Here is a 19218-nt window from a genome sequence, read left to right as displayed (position 1 = left end):
AAGCATCGCTTTGTCAGTGGAACTGGGGACCACGAATGGAAATGAAGCTAATGAAGTAGATGGGGGATGACATGGAGGAGTTTTTTATAATGGTTTTATTATATGGTATTATACGGTGGATCGTTTAAAGTTTTTAAACGTTGTAAGCCACCCGGAGTCACCTACGTGTGAGTTGGACTGTTATATAAATTCGTTTAATAAATAAATAGGGTATCTATTTATCTGTCTATCTCTCTCTGTTGTGGTGGCCAAAATAGCTCCTAGCCAGACCCCAAAGCCAATAAAGATCGCCATACACAAGGAATGGCATGTTTAGCTTCTTTTATTGGAGCACTTCAGCAAAAGGGTCTCGGCATCTAAGGGAGCTGAGACCTTGAACAATGCACAAACACAAATTTTATACAGTTATGATTAAGTAAGTTAACGCCCTAAGAATCACACATTGGTTCCCTAACTCATATTTCTTTTGACTGGATTCTCCCATATTGGATTGAACTGGATTTATCCATCCTTCCTCCTTCTTCATAAATCACATGTTTGTTAATAAGCTCTCTTATCAAAAGAAGTTTGTCTTTTACTATTAAAAAGGTAAAGGTTCCCCTCGCACATATATGCTAGTCGTTCCCGACTCTAGGGGGTGGTGCTCATCTCCGTTTCAAAGCCGAAGAGCCAGCAATGTCCAAAGACGTCTCCGTGGTCATGTGGCTGGCATGACTAAATGCCGAAGGTGCACAGAACGCTGTTACCTTCCCACCAAAGGTGGTCCCTATTTTTCTACTTGCATTTTTTACGTGCTTTCGAACTGCTAGGTTGGCAAAAGCTAGGACAAGTAACGGGAGCTCCTCCCGTTACACGGCACTAGGGATTCGAACCGCTGAACTGCCGACCTTTCGATCAACAAGCTCAGTGTCTTAGCCACTGAGCCACCATGTCCCTTACCTTTTACGTCCCTTTTACTATTACCAAAGTTTATATATCTTCGTGCCTTCGCTAGAATTCTTCTAGTGTGTCCTTCTAACTTGTAACTTTCTAACTTTCTTGTTGCTAGGATCTGTGTGTGTGTGTGTGTGTGTGTGTGTGTGTGTGTGTGTGTGTGTGTGTGTATCTGTGTGTCTCTGTGTGTATCTTGACCACAACTGAATTAGTGCAATCATGAGCCTTTCCCCCCAAAATTCTCTTTCATCAAATTGAATGACAAGCAGTACAAGCTATAAGCAAAAATATATTTTCTGCACAACACTAGAAGCAGATTCTACCTTGATCCTGTACAGGTTACTGCTAATGAATCATGTATTCACGTATTGTATCATGGAGCGCTTTAAAGGTGAATCATGTATTCACCTTTAAAGCGCTCCATGGCTCAGGACCTGGGTACTTGCGGGATCGCCTACTACCACCAATAGCATCCCACCGGCCGGTACGCTCTCATAGAGAGGGGCTCCTCCGGGTGCCGTCGGCCAAACAATATCGACTGAAGGCCCCCAGGGGGAGAGCCTTCTCTGTGGGGGCACCTACTATCTGGAACGAGCTCCCCCCGGAGATACGGAGGATCCCGGATCTGCGCACCTTCCGCCACGCTCTAAAGACCTTTTTATTTCACCAGCAGGCCTGGCCTAACTTTCTCCCTCTTTTTTAAATAATTTTAATATTTTAATATGTTTAATATTTTTAATCCTCAAAGTTTAAATTTGTTTTAAATTGACTGGGGTTTTAATCTGTCTGGGCCAAACTATTTAATTCGATTTTATTTCTGCTTTTTAAATTTTGTATCTATGTATTTTATTGTTGGCTGTTCACCGCCCTGAGTCCTTCAGGAGTAGGGCGGTATACGAATCAAATAAAAGTAAAAAGTAAGTAAAGTATTCCCTGAATAAGCTACTTGGATAACCTGAGGAGGATCTATCAGAGAGAACGGCCTCCAGGCCAGACTCAACCGCTTCTAAACTTCTCCAATTGTCTACAAAATATAGCCTGCCCCCTTAAGAACATCCATTGGCAGTTGGAACAGTTGGAATTAAGAGTGACAGCAACCATTCTCAATCTTCTCTTTCCTTCGATCTCCCTACTATGCAAGTCTAGAGAAAGGATTGAGGCCCTGTCTCTGAGATACAGGTTAGCAGTTCAGGCAGGCATGAAACTTGTGGGAACTGGGCCTTGTTGTTGTTGTTGTTGTTGTTTTCATTATCAATCACATCCACAGCAACCCAGATGCAGAAGAATGTTGCAAAGGGGTGACTTTACATGGTTAGGATTAGGAACCAAGTATGGCTGTGAGCGTAAGCTCAAATAAGAGAATATTTGTAGCTCTGGGCTGGACCGTGAGGTCCTCGGTGTTCTCTGAGCTTGATGTCTATGGAGAGTCTCAATCATCCATGCCAAAGATATTTTTTTCAAAAGGTAATCTGGCTGTCTTGGGTTTTTTTTTTTGTTTTTTCCTGAAAATGTTTCACTTCTCATCCAGGAGGAACTGGATGAAGCTTCTTGGATGAGAACCAAAATGTTTTCAAGAAAAAAATCTGAAAAAGTTCAGCTATCCTTTGGAAAAAAACACCTTTGAGATTCTCCAAGCTTAGTTGTTTGCTGACAGGCATTTGATTACCCAACTAAGAGTGGCGCGGTGGCCTATAGGTGGAGCTAGGTGGAGCCTAGAGGTGGAGTTCTTGCCTCACAATCAGGAGACTGTGAGTTCGATCCTAGGTAGAGGTGGGATATTTCTCTGGGCACAATGAGAATGTATTTGCTGAACAAAACTCCACATTGGCAACAGGAAGGGCATCTGGCCATTAAAACACTCTGCTTGCTCCATTCAGTTGCCCAGACTCCACCCCACAAGGGATTATGGGGTCACTAAAAGAAGATGATGATGATTTGATTACCCAACTAGTTAACATCATTCTAGCACTGATAATGTTACCTAGTTTGGTAATGAAACATCCGCAAGTAAACAACCAACCTCAGGGAACAACAACCTCACAATGTAAGCTCAGTCAGAGAAGCCACTGTTGTATCGCACAATAGAAAAGCCACATATCAGGGGTGGGTTCTAAAATTTTTTTACTACTGGTTCTGTGGGCGTGGCTTGTTTTGTGGGCGTGGCTTGGTGGGGGTAATGTGACCGGGTCAGTGTGACCAAAATTTTTTTTTTAATTTTAAAAGCATTTTTGTACAATTTTAAGAGATTGCAGAAAAAAATGCTTCTAAAAGCCTCTGACGATCAGGCAACTCAGCTGGGATCGCCAGAGGCTTTTAAAGGCATTTTTTTCCCCCTACAACCTCTTCGGCCAAAGAGGTTGCAGAAAAAAATGCTTTTAGAAGCCTCTGACAATCCCAGCTGAGCCGTGCGATCATCAGAGGCTTTTTTTTTTTTTTACTTTTAAAAGCATTTTTTCGGCCGAAGAGGTTGTAGAAAAAATGTTTTTAAAAGTAAAAAACAAAAAGCCTCTGATGAGGTGGGCGGGGTAAGTGAACAGCGACCGGACCGGGGACCAGTTCGGGGGCGTGGCCAGCCAATGTTATTACCAGTTCTCCGAACTACTACAAATTTTTACTACCGGTTCTTGTGAACCGGTGCGAACCGGGAACAACCCATCACTGCCACATACCATACTTTTGGTATCCCCTTGTCCCCTATTTTCTTCATTTCAGCAGCTTCGGAAGAAGGGAAAAACTTTTCTGTCTTGCTGGTGTTAAGTAACTGTGAGTCAAAATCAATCTTTATTGATCTGCTGCAATTCAGCTAGCAGTGTATCGGCTGGTTCTTATTTATTTTCCTCCCACTACGGGGGGGAAAGCATGGAGACTTTGCATGGAAAGCACATTTGGGGGCTTTGGAATTGAATAAAGGGGTAAGGCTTGGCAACATAGAAAGAGCAAGAAGAAATGTGTTTTAAGCCTGTTGGAGTTCTGAATTTCGTAAATCAGACAGCAGATTAACAGAGTTGGAAGGGACCTTATGGGTCATCTAGTCCAACCCCCCGCCTAAGCAGGAGACCCTACACCATTTCTGACACATGGCAGTCCAATCTCTTCTTGAAAGTCTCAAGTGATGAAGCTCCCACAACTTCCGAAGGCAACTTCTGTTCCATTGGTTGATTGTTCTCACTGTCAGAAAGTTCCTCCTCATTTCTAGGTTGAATCTCTCCTTGATCAGTTTCCATCCATTATTCCTTGTCGGGCTTTCGGGTGCCAAATAGCTTGAACGCCTCCTTTCTGTGGCAGCCCCTCAAATATTGGAACACTGCTATCATGTCTCCCCTGGTCCTTCTCTTTACTAGACTAGCCATGCCCAGTTCCTGTAACTGTTCTTCATATGTTTTAGTCTCCAGTCCCTTAATCATTCTGGTTGCTCTTCTCTGCACTCTTTCTAGAGTCTCAACATCTTTTTTATAGTGTGGAGATCAAAACTGGATGCAGTACTCTGGGTGTGGTCTTACTAAGGCTTTATAGAGTGGTATTAATGCCTCACTTCATCTTGATTATATCCCTCTGTTAATGCAATTTAGGATTGCATTGGCTTTTTTAGCTGCCACTGCACACTGCTGACTTATATTTAGCTGGTTGTCCACTAAGACTCCAAGATCCCCCTCACACTCACTGCTATTAAGCCTGGTTTCACCCAGTTTATATGTGTACTTATGGTTTTTCTTGCCTAAGTGTAGGACTTTACTTTTCTCTACATTGAATTTTATTTTGTTAGATAGGGCCCAGTTTTCAAGTCTGTCAAGATCCATCAGGATCTTGAATCATAAATATTCAAATCTATAAATTTCTCATTGGCATTTTCATCATCAGAATTATTGTTTAATTCTAAAGCAGAAATTCCAAACATGAATATATGGAGAACTCCAGATTCACCATAGGTTTCAGGCCTTCCGTCATAGGACGTGAGTCTGAATTCTCCATTTTGGGCATAATTGTTTGATGTGATGCTAAAGCTTCTAAATCTCAGAAGATGGGATAGTACAAAAATGGGAGAAATAGGTGCCCAGTTCTTACCAGGATTTATTCCTGGCTCGAAATAAAGGATTGTTTAAGTACTCATCAGTGGTAGGATTCAAAAAAATTTTACTACCAGTTCTGTGAGCGTGGCTTGGTGGGTGTGGCTTGGCTTGGTGGGGATGGCAGGAGAAGGATACTGTAAAATCTTCATTCCCACCCCACTCCAGGAGAAGGATACTGCAAAATCCCCATTTCCTCCCAATCAGTTGGGACTCAGGAGGCAGAGAATAGATGGGGGCAGGGCCAGTCAGAGCATTTACTAGTTCTCCGAATTACTCAAAATTTCCACTACCAGTTCTCCAGAACTGGTCACAACCTGCTGAATAACCACCTCTGGGCCTCATTCTGATCAATCCCCAGATAAAGGAACATGATGAATTCTTTGGCTGGTTCCTGAGCCTTCTTGGGAGGCTGAGAAAATGGATTCCCTGAGAGACAGCGATGAAGAAGATGGGACAGAAAAACCACTTCAGTCTCATGAAACCTATTTATGTCAAGGTAAGTTTGGAGATCATCTAGAACAGCCTTCTCTGACAGCATGCTAACCAGTGGTGGAATTCAATTTTTTTTACTACTGGTTCTGTGGGTGTTGCTTGGTGAGTGTGGTGTGGCTTGGTGGGGTGTGGCAGGGGAAGGATACTGTATAATCTCCATTCCCTCCCCACTCCTGGGGGAAGGATATTGCAAAATCTCCATTCCCACCCCACTTTGGGCCAGCCCAGTGGTGGGATTCAGCCAGTTCACACCTATTTGGGAGAACCGGATGTTAACTTTCTAAGCAGTTCGGAGAACCAGTTGTTCGAAAAAATCTCATTTTGCTTTTTTCCACTTTACAGGGCTAATCCTGTAAGGAAGGCAGGAAGGAAACATTCTGGTGTTGTTTCTAGCCTAATCTTTATTACCCTGTTTACAGAAACTGCCTCTCTGGTTAACCCTTATTACATTGTAACAGCTAAGGTGACACGCCTATCGACGTGAGTGACGTTGAGTTGGCCATGCCCACATGGTCATATAACCACCGAGCCACACCTACCCAGTTGGTCATTAGGGCAGAGAACTGGTTGTTAAATTATTTGAATCCCACCACTGGGCCAGCCAGAGTATTTGGTGGTTCTCCGAACTACTCAAAATTTCCGCTACCAGTTCTCCAGAACCTGTCAGAACCTGCTGAATAGCACCTCTGATGCTAACCAAAGATTGTGGAAGTTGGTCCTGCATATCTGAAGCTCTTAAATCCTGTATATTTGAAGCCCTCTAATTTGAAGCTCTTGAATAGCTTCAAGCCCCATGAGGAATTGTTAAAAAATAAACTAGGGGAGATTGAATATGGATGAATGAAAATTAAAGGAAGGCACAATTATTACTTTCCAATATTAGAAAGGCATGCAAGAGACCAACTTGAACAAATGACTTGGGATGATGATGAAGAACTTTAATAAATCCCTCTGTTTAATAAAACAGAGAGAAATGTAAGAACCTCTCAACAATAGAGTGACATTTATTGACACATGATGCTCTAGAAAAATTCAGTAGAAGTGGTCCTGGTAATTAACCTAACCAATCTACAATTGTTTGGCTTTGCATCCCAAGAGTATCTATGTTGCATAGATACTGAGCCACGATGTTGCAGTTATTAGAGTGCAGTACTGCAGGCTACTTCTGCTGATCACCACCACCTGCCAGCAGTTCGGCAGATCAAATCTTACCAGGCTCAAGGTTGACTCAGCCTTCCATCCCTCTGAGGTGGGTAAAATGAGAACTCAGATTGTTGGGAGCAATATGCTGACTCTGTAAACCACTTAGAGAGGGCTGGAAAGCACTGTATATAAATCTAGCTGCTATTGCTATTGCTATATACATAGGAAAGGACATATAACCAAGTCGGTCTAGGATTAATTGATCGATTGATTGATTGAATTTATATTCCACCTATCTCACTATCCAAAGCGACTCTGGGCAAATTATGTAATTTCATTAGCAGGTTTTTGCTATATAAATTGATTTTGACCTCTGTGTATGAAAGCTATATACAGGTGATCTGTGACTTACAACAGTTTGTTGTTCAAAATTAAAATGGTACTGAAAAGAGTGACTTACTGTTTTGCCCCAGCTACGGACGCCAAAGAACGCAGCACACACAAAGTCCGTTCAAACCTTAGTTTACTAAATAAACTAGTTTTTTACAACAATGGCTGTTAATTAACTGCATTAATAGCCACCAAGAATTCAAAGAATAATACTGAAAGCTCACTGTGGTTGGCAGAATGCCCAGAAGCAATTTGCAGGAAGCTGATAAGATAAGCAAGACAAGACACGAAGATACGTGAACGAAGTTGTTCCCTGCAAATTGCTTCAGTCGGCGTTCCTCCTTAAATAGGCTAAGGGAGTGGCCAATTAGCCCCAAGCCTTACTCTCGAGGAGACCTCCTCCTGAAGAGCCACTCCTGCCTTTTGGCAGCTCTGCGCGCCCGTGCATCGAGAAGAGGCTCCTCCTCTTCATTCTCTTCACTTAAGGGAGCTTCTGGAGGTTCTGAAGGCCCTGGCTGAATCCCGGCCTCTGGCACCACATCTTCTCCAGCCTCCTCACTGTCCAACTCGAGCGCCAGCTGCACAGGCTGCTGGCCCAGCACCACACCAGCCTCCTCGCTGTCGGAATCAGCTACTAGATGCACAGGCCGCTGACAGGCCACAACACTTACAACCATTTTTCACGACCATTGCAACATCCCCGTGGTCATTGTGATCAAAATTCAGACGCTTGGCAACCGACTCACATTTATGACAGTCCCAGGGTCATGCGATCCCTTTTTGTCTTCTTCTGACAAGCAAAGTCAATGGAGAAGACAGGTTCACTTACTGTGTTGCTAATTTAACAATTGCAGTGATTCACTTAACACCTGTGGCAAGGGAGGTCATATAATGGGGCAAAACTCATGTAACAACTCTCTCCCTTAGCAACAGAAATGTTGGGTTCAGTTATAGTCATAAATTGAGGACTACCTGTATCTGATTTTGTTTCTGTTGCAATTATGCTTTTTTTACCCTTCGCATTGCACTACAGTTTTTACTGTCTTATTGGCCACCTGGGCATCATATAAATGACCGAAAGTCAGAACATAAGTTGCATCCACATCTGGATCAATCTATACATAACCAGGTTAAGAAGTTTTGTGCTTTCTACTTTTGCATGTATGTGTACTTCCACGCACATGTCTTTGTGTACTTATTTGTTTTGCTAGGTTTGAAACAGCTATACCAATCCCAACAACTTTGCGATGTCACTTTGGGGGTTGAAGGAAAGAACTTTCCTTGCCACAGGTAAGTCATCTCTATATCCCTACAGCTCCCTCTACCTATACAGATATTTTTGAACTACAACACATTGGCAAAAACCAGCTATTCCAAACTGCTTTTTCACTGAGTAAAATTATTAATCTAGCATGGTTAATACGAATGAATGAATGAATGAATGAATGAATGAATGAATGAATGAATGAATGCTTTATTTGGCCAAATGTGATTAGACACACAAAGCATTTGTGTTTGGTGCAGAAGCTTTCAATGTATATGCAAAGCAAAATAATAATAATAATAATAATAATAATAATAATAATAATAATAATAAGCAGCTAAGCAGCGAGAAAAAAATCACAAAGTACCGGGATTTGCAAATTGAAGTTGAGCGACTGTGGAAAAAGAAATCGTGTGTTGTCCCGATTGTAATTGGAGCCCTTGGAGCAATACCCAAAGGGCTACCCCACTATTTAGAAATTCTAAATTTGCCGGACTTGAACATTTTGACTCTACAAAAAACCACCTTACTCGGAACAGCTTACATCCTCTGATGATACTTTAACAGTTCCTAAGTCCTTGGTTAGGACTGGAGCTGCTGAGCTATTAACCAGCCTCAAAGGCTGTGAATCTCACTAAAGATTAACCAATAATAATAATATACAGAAAAATTGCTGCAGGCTGTGAAAACAGAGAACATTATAAAAACAACAGAAACAAAGGCAGAATATAAGGAAAAACAGCTGGATGACAGATTAAATAGATGGAAAACCAAAGCTTTGCATGGACAGCACTTGAAAAACATTGAAGGAAAATGTGATGACAACTTTACATGGGCATAGCTTAAGATGGGAACCATCAAGAAAGAAACAGAAGGTTTAATACTGGCTCAAGAATAAGCACTACAAACTAATGCCATGAAAGCAAAGATACAAAAATCCACCGACAATCCAAACTGCCAACTTTGCAACAATGAAGTCAAAACTGTTTCACATTTAATATGTGAATGCAGCAAAATTGCACAAACTGATTACAAAGCTAGACACGACTGAGTTGCTAAATTAATCTACTGGTCATTATGTAAAAAATACAACTTACCTGTATCCAAAAAGTCATGGGAACATAAAGTGGAAAAAGTTATAGAAAATGAGAAAGTGAAGATCTTGTGAGACTTTCGAATACAGAGACAACCGAGCATGATGGTCACTTGGAACACAACACGCCAGATATCACAGTTGTCGAAAACCGAAACGTACAATTTATTGACATCGCGGTACCAAGAGATGACAGCATCGAAGAAAAAGAACTGGAAAAAATCATGAAATATCGCGACCTGGCCATCGAAACTATACGGCTATGGATGAAACATGTAACAATGATACCCATTGTCATTGGGGCACTTGGTACCATGTCCAAGAATTTTACAAAACACATCAAGAAATTGCAGCTTCCTGCAATAATACCAGCGGAATTGCAAAAAACTGCACTACTCGGAACATCATATATTTTAAGATGATACTTGGTTGATACCTAGGACGCTGGCAGCAACCTGTATCAACCATTAGCACCAGTCCATGGTATTTGTGACACATTTTAAAATGATCAGTTGACCGAGTTTAATGTTTAATGAATAAGAGATAATAATATACCAATCAGAGGGAGCAAGTAAAGAAGATAATAAGGATAAATAATATTACCGCCATACTTCATGGATAAAGGAACATAAACATTAGACAGTACCGTGAGAATTAGGTGTTCAGCATAGCGATGGCATGAGGGGAAAAATGTCCTTGTGTCTAGTTGTTTTGCCTACAATGCCCTATAGCTGCGTCCCAAGGGGAAGAGTTATAACAGAATAACTGAGTTGGAATGGTTCATCTTCAGGTTTGTTTTTAAGTTGATAGCCCATGTTATTATTTAGTCTTTAAAGGTAAAGGTAAAGGTTCCCTTCACGCATATGTGCTAGTTGTTCCTGACTCTAGGGGGCGGTGCTCATCTCCGTTTCAAAGCCAAAGAGCCAGTGCTGTCCAAAGACGTCTCCGTGGTCATGTGGCCGGCATGACTAAATGCCAAAGGTGCATAGAACCCTGTTACCTTCCCACCAAAGGTGGTCCCTATTTTTCTACTTGCATTTTTTACGTGCTTTAGAACTGGGCAGAAGCTGGGACAAGTAACGGGAGCTCATCCTGTTACTCATCACTAGGGATTTGAACCGCTGAACTGCTGACCTTTCAATCAACAAGCTCAGCATCTTAGCCACTGAGCCACCACAATAGTAAATAATTTAGTAAATATATTTACTAAATTATTAAATATTATATATATATATATAGTGTTAAATTTATATTTACTGACAAAGAAATATAGATCTATTTCAAGCTATTTAGCTCTCATCAGCTAGCCATACCCTTCTGGGATTTGAACCTGGGCTTGCTTGCATATTAGGCAGATGTATTAACCTCTAAACCACAGGTTCTCCTCGCTTTGTCAGCTTGTACCAGGGGAGATTAAATGGGTTTTCTATCAAAGCAACGTGGTCTACCCAAATATGGGAAGGAGCATACCGCTTCCTTTTTGCCTTTCAGCCCCAATCCGGGGGCCCTCAGGCAGTCGCTTTCATGATAAACTATTTTGTGTTAAATTTATATTTACTGACAAAGAAATAAAAGGAGACTAATATAGATCTATTTGTGGCTTAGAGGTTAATACATCTGCCTAATATGCAAGCAAGCCCAGGTTCGAATCCCAGAAGGGTATGGCTAGCTGATAAGAGCTAAATAGCTTGAAATAGATCTATATTAGTCTCCCTTTATTTCTTTGTCAGTAAATATAAATTTTACACAAAATAGTTTGTCATGAAAGCGACTGACTGAGGGCTCCTGGATTGGGGCTGAAAGGCGAAAAGGAAGCAGTATGCTCCTTCCCATATTTGGGTAGACCAGGTTGCTTCGATAGAAAACCCATATTAGGCAATAGTAAATAACCATAAGCAAATAAGTTGTTATTAATGGAACAGAATAACAGAATGGATTTTGGAGATCTTTTAGTCCAACCTCCTGTTCATGCAGGAGACCCTATACTATTCCAGGCAAGTGGCTGTCCGGTCTCTTCTTAAAAGCCTCCAGTAATGGAGCACCTACAACTTCTGGAAGCAAGTCGTTCCATTGATTAATTGTTCTAATTTTCAGGAAATTTCTCCTTAGTTCTAGGTTGCTTCTCTCCTTGCTTAGTTTCCATCCATTGCTTCTTGTCTTGCCTTCAGGTGCTTTGGAAAATAGGTTAACCCCCTCTTCTTTGTGGCAGCCCCTCAAATATTGGAACATTTAGGTCCAGGATGTGAGGAGAAGATATCTGCAGATATCTTATTATTGTGGAATTATCTCAGAATAATGTTTCTTAATTCTGGCAACTTGAAAATGTATGGACTTCAATTCCTGGAGTTCTCTATCTGCAAATGAATATCAATGTCCAAAGCCATCCTATGTTTATCAACCTTTTTTTTTCTCTCTCCCTGCAGGATGCTGCTGGCATCTGTTAGCCCTTATTTTCGAGATCTTTTCACCAGTGGCAGCAGCGAGTCTCAAAATGGGGAGATCTTACTTGAAGACATGACGGCCTCCACACTCCACAGCTTGCTGGATTATCTCTACACAGAAGAATTGTCCCTCTCAGCCGAGACAGCTCACGATCTTTTCACGGCAGCTAGCAAGCTTCAGATCCTCCCATTGAAAGAAACAGTTGGAAGGTAATGTTTACAGAATAACAGAGTTGGAAGGAACCAAGTTCCAAGAAGATAATAAGAAGGATAAATGATAACACTACCGCCATAGTTCATGGATAAATGCACATAACCATTAGACAGTACTGTGAGAATTAGGCGTTCAGCATAATGATGGCATGAGGGAAAAAATGCCCTTGTAGCCAGGGGTGGGCTTCAAAAATTTTAGCAAGGGGTTCTCTGCCCAGTTACTGGATGGGTATGGCCATGGTGGCATGGCCTAGTCGGCCTCCTGCACCATGGTGGGGAGGGCGTTTTTGCCCTCCCCGGGTTCTGTTGGATTTCTTTGAGCCTCCGGGAGGGCGAAAACAGCCTCCCCAGGCTCTGGAGGCCCTCTGGAGGCCAGAAACGGGCCTGTTTCCGGCCTTCCCGAACTTCCAGTAGGCCCGTTTTTCACCCTCCCTGAGCCTCCGCACGCGCCCTGCACTTACAGGCCCCATGGGGACTCCGGGGAGGGGAGGGCAGGGGCAGGCAGGGCCATCCAGGAGTGGGATTTGGGGGTTCTCTGAACTGCACAGAATCTTAGCTAGAGGTTCTCCTGAACTCCCAGCAGCCCACCCCTGCTTGTGTCTAGTTGTTTTGCATTCAATGCCCTATAGCAGCGTCCCAAGAGGAAGTGTTATAACAGAATAACAGAGTCGTAAGGGACCTTGGAGGTCTTCTAGTCCAATCCCCTGCTCAGGCAGGAGACCCTATCTATACCATTTCAGACAAGTGGCTGTCCAGTTTCTTCATAAAAGGCCTCCAGTGATGAAGCACCCACAACTTCTGAAGGCAAGCCCGTTCCAGTGGTTAATTGTTTTCACTGTTAGGAAATTTCTCCTTAGTTCTTTAGTCAGGATCCAGCTAAATTTGGAAGTCATTCTTTTTCCAAACACAATTCTCATTGTCTTTTTAGCAATATGTCCTAAGGAGAAAGGAATGGGGTTAATTCTGGCAACTGAAGTATTTCCTACCCATCACGCTACCTCTTCTGCTCTTCACTAATCACGAAGGACCTGGCAGCTTCTTCAGAAAACTGTCCAGCTTCTCAGTCTAGCAGCTCGAAACCCATTCTGAATTAGCAGGTCCTCCATACCGTCAGATACACAATACAGCTAATCCTCGACTTACAACCATTTGTTTCGTGACCGAAGTTACGACGACACTGAAAAGTGACATTACCATTTTTCACTCTTATGGCTGTTGCAGCATCCCCATAGTCACATGATCAAATTTTGTATGCATGGCAACTGGCTCATATTTATGATGGTTGCGGTGTTCCAGGGTCATGTGATCACCTTTCGCGACCTTCTGACAAGCAAAAGTCAACAGGGAAGCCAGATTTACTTAACAACCGCGTTACTAAATTTAACAACTACAGAGATACACTTAATCCCTGTGGCAAGAAAGGCCGTAAAGTGGGACAAAACTCACTTAACAATTGTCTTGTTTAGCAACAGAAATGCTGAGCTCCATTGTGGTCATAAGTCAAGGACGATCTTGTATAACAAAAGCTGAACTTCCAAAGGTTCAGCTACTATAAGCGTTTCATTGCCAGCTACATCAAAGTCAAATCTCTAAGGATCCGTGTGTCTTGCCTTCCTAAAATCTGGGCTGCAAAACTTTTTAGGAGTTATGTTTGCACAATATGGAAGACTAAGCTAAAAGGTGGGGGGGTGTTCTGCCCCAGCTACGGACCCCAAAGAACACAGCACACCCAAAGTCTGTACAAAACCTAAATTCACTAAAATAACTCAGTCTTTTCCAAACAAAGGCTGTTAATAAACTTTCTTAACAGCCTATAAGAAAACAAAGATAAAGTAATCACAATCTTATTAAGGTTGGCAGAAAGCCCAGAAGCAATTTGCAGAGAATCCAGACGCGAAGGAGAATGAACTAAAGTTGTTCCCTACAAATTGCTTCAGTTGGCGTTCCTCCTTAAATAGGCTAAGGGAGTGGCCAACTAGCCCCAAGCCTTACTTTCGAGGAGACCTCCTCCTGAGGAGCCACTCCTGCCTTTTGGCAGCTCTGCGCGCCCGTGCATCGAGAAGTGGCTCCTCCTCTTCATCCTCTTCACTTAAAGGAACTTCTGGAGGTTCTGAAGGCCCTGGCTGAATTCCCGTCTTTGGCACCACATCTTCTCCAGCCTCCTCATTGTCTGACTCGGGTGCCAACTGCACAGGCTGCTGGCACAGCACCACACCAGCCTCCTCACTGTCAGAATCAGCTACAATCCGCACAGGCCGCTGACGGGCCACAACAGGGGGTCTCTTCTACTTCAGTGTGTTGTGGGAAAACAACCATTGTCTTAGCAAGTGATATGAGCCGTGGTGGCGCAGTGGTTAGAATGCAGTACTGCAGGCTAACTCACTGTTCACTCCAGCAGTTCGATCCTGACCGGCTCAAGGTTGGCTCAGCCTTCCATCCTTCCAAGGTCAGTAAAATGAGGACCCAGTTTGTTGGGGGCAAGAGGCTGACTCTATAAACCGCTTAGAGAAAAAAGCACTGTGAAGCGGTATATAAGTCTAAGCGCTATTGCTATTACTATATGAACCAAGCCATGATACAGAACCTTCATCAAGTTAGCTTATTCAGGCATAGCAAGTTGTATGGACCCCAGTGGGTTAGATTAACCCGAAGTGAAAAAATTAGTGCGTTATATGAAACCAACCACTTTTTCTTCAAAGCATACCCTGTGCCCAAAAGGGCACAGCGCCAGGACACTGACATGAGAAAACTGGGACAAAAACTAAACTTGATTTATACTTAACATTTACATCTAAATGTAGATTAAACACAATGCAATTTACTTTTTATTTAAATTAAAACCATTAAATGGCATTAATAGGAGTATCCCCCCCCGTGCCTTTCATAATTTTCCCTTTCTGCCTCATTAAAACATATAATTGGATGGCAACTTTGCAGAGAGTTCTGGGGGGGTTGGGGGGCGTCAGGCTGTAACCTTTCAGGGACTTCATGCAGCTCTGGAGAACTCACGGGTTGAACTTTGCAATATTCTTGGAAACACGTCATTATAGATCGCCCAAAAGAACACTGCTCCTTGGGGCTGTTTCATACATGAACCTCTCACTGTGCCAAGGATAGTGCTATCGCTTAATCAATGTTGCTTTCTTTTCAAAGAAGGGGTTCCGGTAAATTTATAAATGTACGGGTTGGATGTTGAGAAAGATGCTTAGCAACCTTCTGCTTCCTCAAATGTCTGGAGAGGAAAAATCCAGCCTATGACTTCTTCTACCTTCAGCAACATTTGCTCTTTCAGTCCAAAACTATCAGGACAACAAACCACATCAGGTTAGAAGGTGGCATGAATTCCATGGAAGAGAAGATTGGTATAAAAGACAACTAAGGATTTGTTGTTGTTAGTTGTGAAGTCGTGTCCAACCCATTGTGACCCATGGACAACGTTCCTCGAGGCCTTCCTGTCCTCTACCATCCCCTGGAGACCATTTAAGCTCATGCCTACTGCTTCAGTGACTCCATCCAGCCACCTCGTTCTCTGTCGTCCCCTTCTTCTTTTGCCCTCAATCTTTCCCAGCATTAGGCTCTTCTCCAGGGAGTCCTTCCTTCTCATTAGGCGGCCAAAGTATTTGAGTTTCATCTTCAGGATCTGGCCTTCCAAAGCGCAGTCAAGGTTGATCTCCTCTAGGACTGACCGGTTTGATCACCTTGAAGTCCAAGGGACTCGCAGGAGTCTTCTCCAGCACCAGAGTTCAAAGGCCTCAATTCTTTGGCGCTCAGCCTTCCTTATGGTCCAACTTTCACAGCCATACATTGCAACTGGGAAAACCATAGCCTTGACTATACACACTTTTGTTGGCAGGGTGAAGTCTCTGCTTTTGAGTATGCTGTCTAACTTTGCCATAGCTTTCCTCCTCAGGAACAAGCATCTTTTAATTTCTTGGCTTCATCTAAGGATGAACAGGGGATTTCAAAGCTGCATTGCAACTTCAACCCAAACCAACAATGATTAATTAAAAGAAGAGAATATTAGTAGCTCAGGGTTGAACTGTCGGGTCCTTGGTGTTCTCTGAACTTGGATGTTTGATTACCCAACTAGGTAACATCATCAGTGCTAGAAGGAAGAGGGGTTTTCTCTCTATTTGAACACAAGGGGCTTGCCCTGACAGTGTTGGTGGAAATGTTCTTGATCAGGCTGTTGTTTACTGAATTGGATAATAAAGCATCTGCAAGAAAACAACCAAGCTCAGAGGTGACCCTATTTATCTCTAACAACCAAGGATCCCACAACACATGACTGGATTTAATCACCTCTTCAAATCAAATCACCATCCTGAATCATAGAATCATTTTAGGATAGGCAATGAAGTTTGGTGCCTCTGAACTGATCTGACAATTCTGATAAAATTTATTTGACTCAAAAATTTCTGTACAATTAGTACAAGTTTGTATTAGTTCGTAATACAAACTGTTGAGTTGAATTGCGTTAACAACCCGGATTTGTACAGACTCGTTGGATCGAAAATTTGAATCAGATCTTGAATGATTTGTACACTTCCGGTACTATCTGGCATCCCAAAATAGAAAGCATTTAGAGCAGGGGTGTCAAACTCGCAGCCCACGGGCCAGGAGCAGTATTCAGTTACCTTTGCTATCGGTTCACAAATGTGAGCACGCACCTTCCACGCATACGCAGAGCGTCAAAAATAGGATGTGATGACATCCGGGCAGGTGGACGGAGCCTCCGCAGCCGCCGCTACCAGTTTGCCCAAACCGGATAGAACCAGCTAAATACTACCACTGCCGTGGACTGGATGTGTCAAGCACCGACCATGCCCACCCATGCTTTAGCAAAGCGGGGGGGAGTCAAGATATGTCACGTGATGATGTGACCCCACAAGTTTGACACCCCTGGTTTAGAGTGAGTTTTTACTAAACCAGTAGTGCAATCCAATTTTTTTTTACTACCAGTTCTGTGGGCATGGCTGGGTTGCCATCGTGTGGCTTGGTGGGCGTGGCAGGGGAAGGATACTGCAAAATCTCCATTTCCACCCCACTCTGGGGCCAGCCAGAGGTGGTATTTGTCAGTTCTCCGAACCGGCTGGATTTCACCCCGACCTAAAGATAAAACAGATGGAGGCATTAGTAAAAATGTTTGACTTTATATTTATCTTGTCTTTTCTCTCAGGTTTCTTGAGATGAATATTTCCATGGGTAATTGCCTCAACCTGTATGGCTTGGCTTATGAGTTCAATCATCCACCCTTGCTCCAAGCAGCTCTAAGCTACATTGAACAACACTTTGGAACCCTCACAAAGCAAGAGCCTTTCCTGCATCTGGATTCTGGTGCTCTGATCAATCTCATCTGCTCAGACCACTTGGAAATAACCTCTGAACTGGTCATCTATCAGGCTGTGCGCAGTTGGGTGGAAGCTGCAACCTCCGTACGTCTCCCATTGTTTCAGACGCTTCTTGGACATGTCCGCTTTCCACTGCTCACTCATGATGAGCTCGTTGATGTGCAGGCAGATATTGCAGAATATTATCGCCATGTGCGCCTCCGGTGGAAGGAACTAGATGGGACAGGGAGATTGCTAGAGAGCGGTGGGCTCAGAAAAGGCATGTTTGACAACTATTTTGTGTGCGTAGAGGTCAATGAAAACAGGATCCAGGATGGAGACAACCCAGAATCCTATTTGCATTGTTTTGATCCTCAAGCAGAAAAGTGGGAGAAGTTACCGCCAGTAAAATATCTGAGCTACTCTGGATGTGCTTCTGTGGGATGCAAACTTTACCTGTCTGGTGGTCAGAAGGACAATTGTACATTTGTTGACTCTCTGTATGAATACAGTTCCTTGACTAGCCAATGGATGCAGCTTCCATCGATGAGCACAAGCCGGGCTGTGCATCCCTTCCTAGCCTGCAACAAGAAACTCTACGCTCTTGGAGGCTGCAATGACCTGGGTCCTCTTACTTCCGCTGAGGCCTTCTGTGTGGAGCAGAATTCTTGGACTTCCATTGCTAACCTTCCCCTCGCTTTGATGTACCCTGCTTCGGCAGTGCTCAAGAATAAGCTCTACCTAATAGGAGGGAAAGCTTCCTGGAGTTACCGGGGCCTTCTTATCTATGACACAAATGCCAATTGGTGGACCGAGGTGCCCCTGGAGTTTGCCTGTTACGGCGCAGCTGCTGTCTCCATTGGAAATGGGATATATGTTTTGGGTGGATACTCAGAGGAGAGGGGAAGTGTTCTAGCCCACACTGCAATGGGCAACGAAGAGGTTCCTTCCTGTACCAAAGGTAGCTTTTACCTCTCTGAGAATGGCAGAGTCAATTGGGAAGTCAACATACCGGAATTGCCCATCGCCTTGGCATTCGCTTGCGCATTGGAATTCCAAGGTAAGATTTACCTGTTGGCGGGCAAAGATGAGAACGACTCCTATAACGCAAGCTACAGCTGGGTACCAGAGGACACAAGCTGGACTCAATGCCCAGAAGAAATCCCCGTCACCAAAGAAGTGAGGATGTTCAACTGCGCAACCCTGAAAATGCCCAAAAAGCCCATCCGAATTCTTCTGCTTTCAACAACAGCCAGGTCTACTGTAACTGGGGTGGACAATGCCAAGAAAGGACAGCCAGGTTCTTACACCAATGACGGCTGTGGGCTGAACTGCTGTTGGGGTTGACGTTAATGCTAAAAAGGCTCCCCCCAATCTCCCCTATTTCTCTGGTTCTTAGCAACAGGCTCACACAAAAGAAGACAGTCTCTTCCAAATGTAGGACATCTCTGCCCTCAGGGCTGATGGGCTTCATGGATCTTACCCTTGAAACAATGAGTCTGCTTGGGATGGACATATCACAAAATCAATACCATCAGCACTTCATTCGTCCTTTCCAACATGAAATGGTTACATCTTTGTTAGGCTTGTATTAAAAAGCCCTGGCTATGTTTTAGGGGTTTTGGGGGTTTTTTTGTTTTGTTTTTTTGCTATTTTCTCCATCCTTGGAGATCACTTGGAAAATTATTTCATTCATCCATTTATTTATTACATTTTACTTTGACCGCCCTCTGAATAATTCCATGCTGCTTATGTGTGGCTCCCAGCCAGACAGTTCAGATCTGGCTTGCTAATTTTGAAGGCAGAAGCTGCCCGTAGATGTTCAGATGATATAAATCAGGGTGAAAATATC

General features: G+C 43.3%; 1 protein-coding gene across 1 annotated transcript; it reads left to right on the top strand.

Moving 5' to 3' along the window:
- Window positions 1-1981: 1981 nt before the first annotated feature.
- On the top strand, window positions 1982-18977 carry LOC117668413 (kelch-like protein 26). Its single transcript, XM_034422294.3, has 5 exons — window positions 1982-2112; window positions 5359-5496; window positions 8237-8315; window positions 11806-12033; window positions 17216-18977. The coding sequence occupies exons 2-5, from the start codon at window positions 5418-5420 to the stop codon at window positions 18711-18713; spliced, it is 1884 nt and encodes a 627-aa protein (XP_034278185.2). The 5' UTR covers window positions 1982-2112; window positions 5359-5417; the 3' UTR covers window positions 18714-18977.
- The last annotated feature ends 241 nt before the right edge of the window (window positions 18978-19218 follow it).

Source organism: Pantherophis guttatus, chromosome 3 (genome assembly GCF_059756535.1).
Source record: "Pantherophis guttatus breed Tessera chromosome 3, ASM5975653v1, whole genome shotgun sequence".
Taxonomy (NCBI): Eukaryota; Metazoa; Chordata; class Lepidosauria; order Squamata; family Colubridae; genus Pantherophis; species Pantherophis guttatus.
Note: the sequence above shows the minus strand (reverse complement) of the source record. Positions and strands in the feature narration are given on the sequence as shown.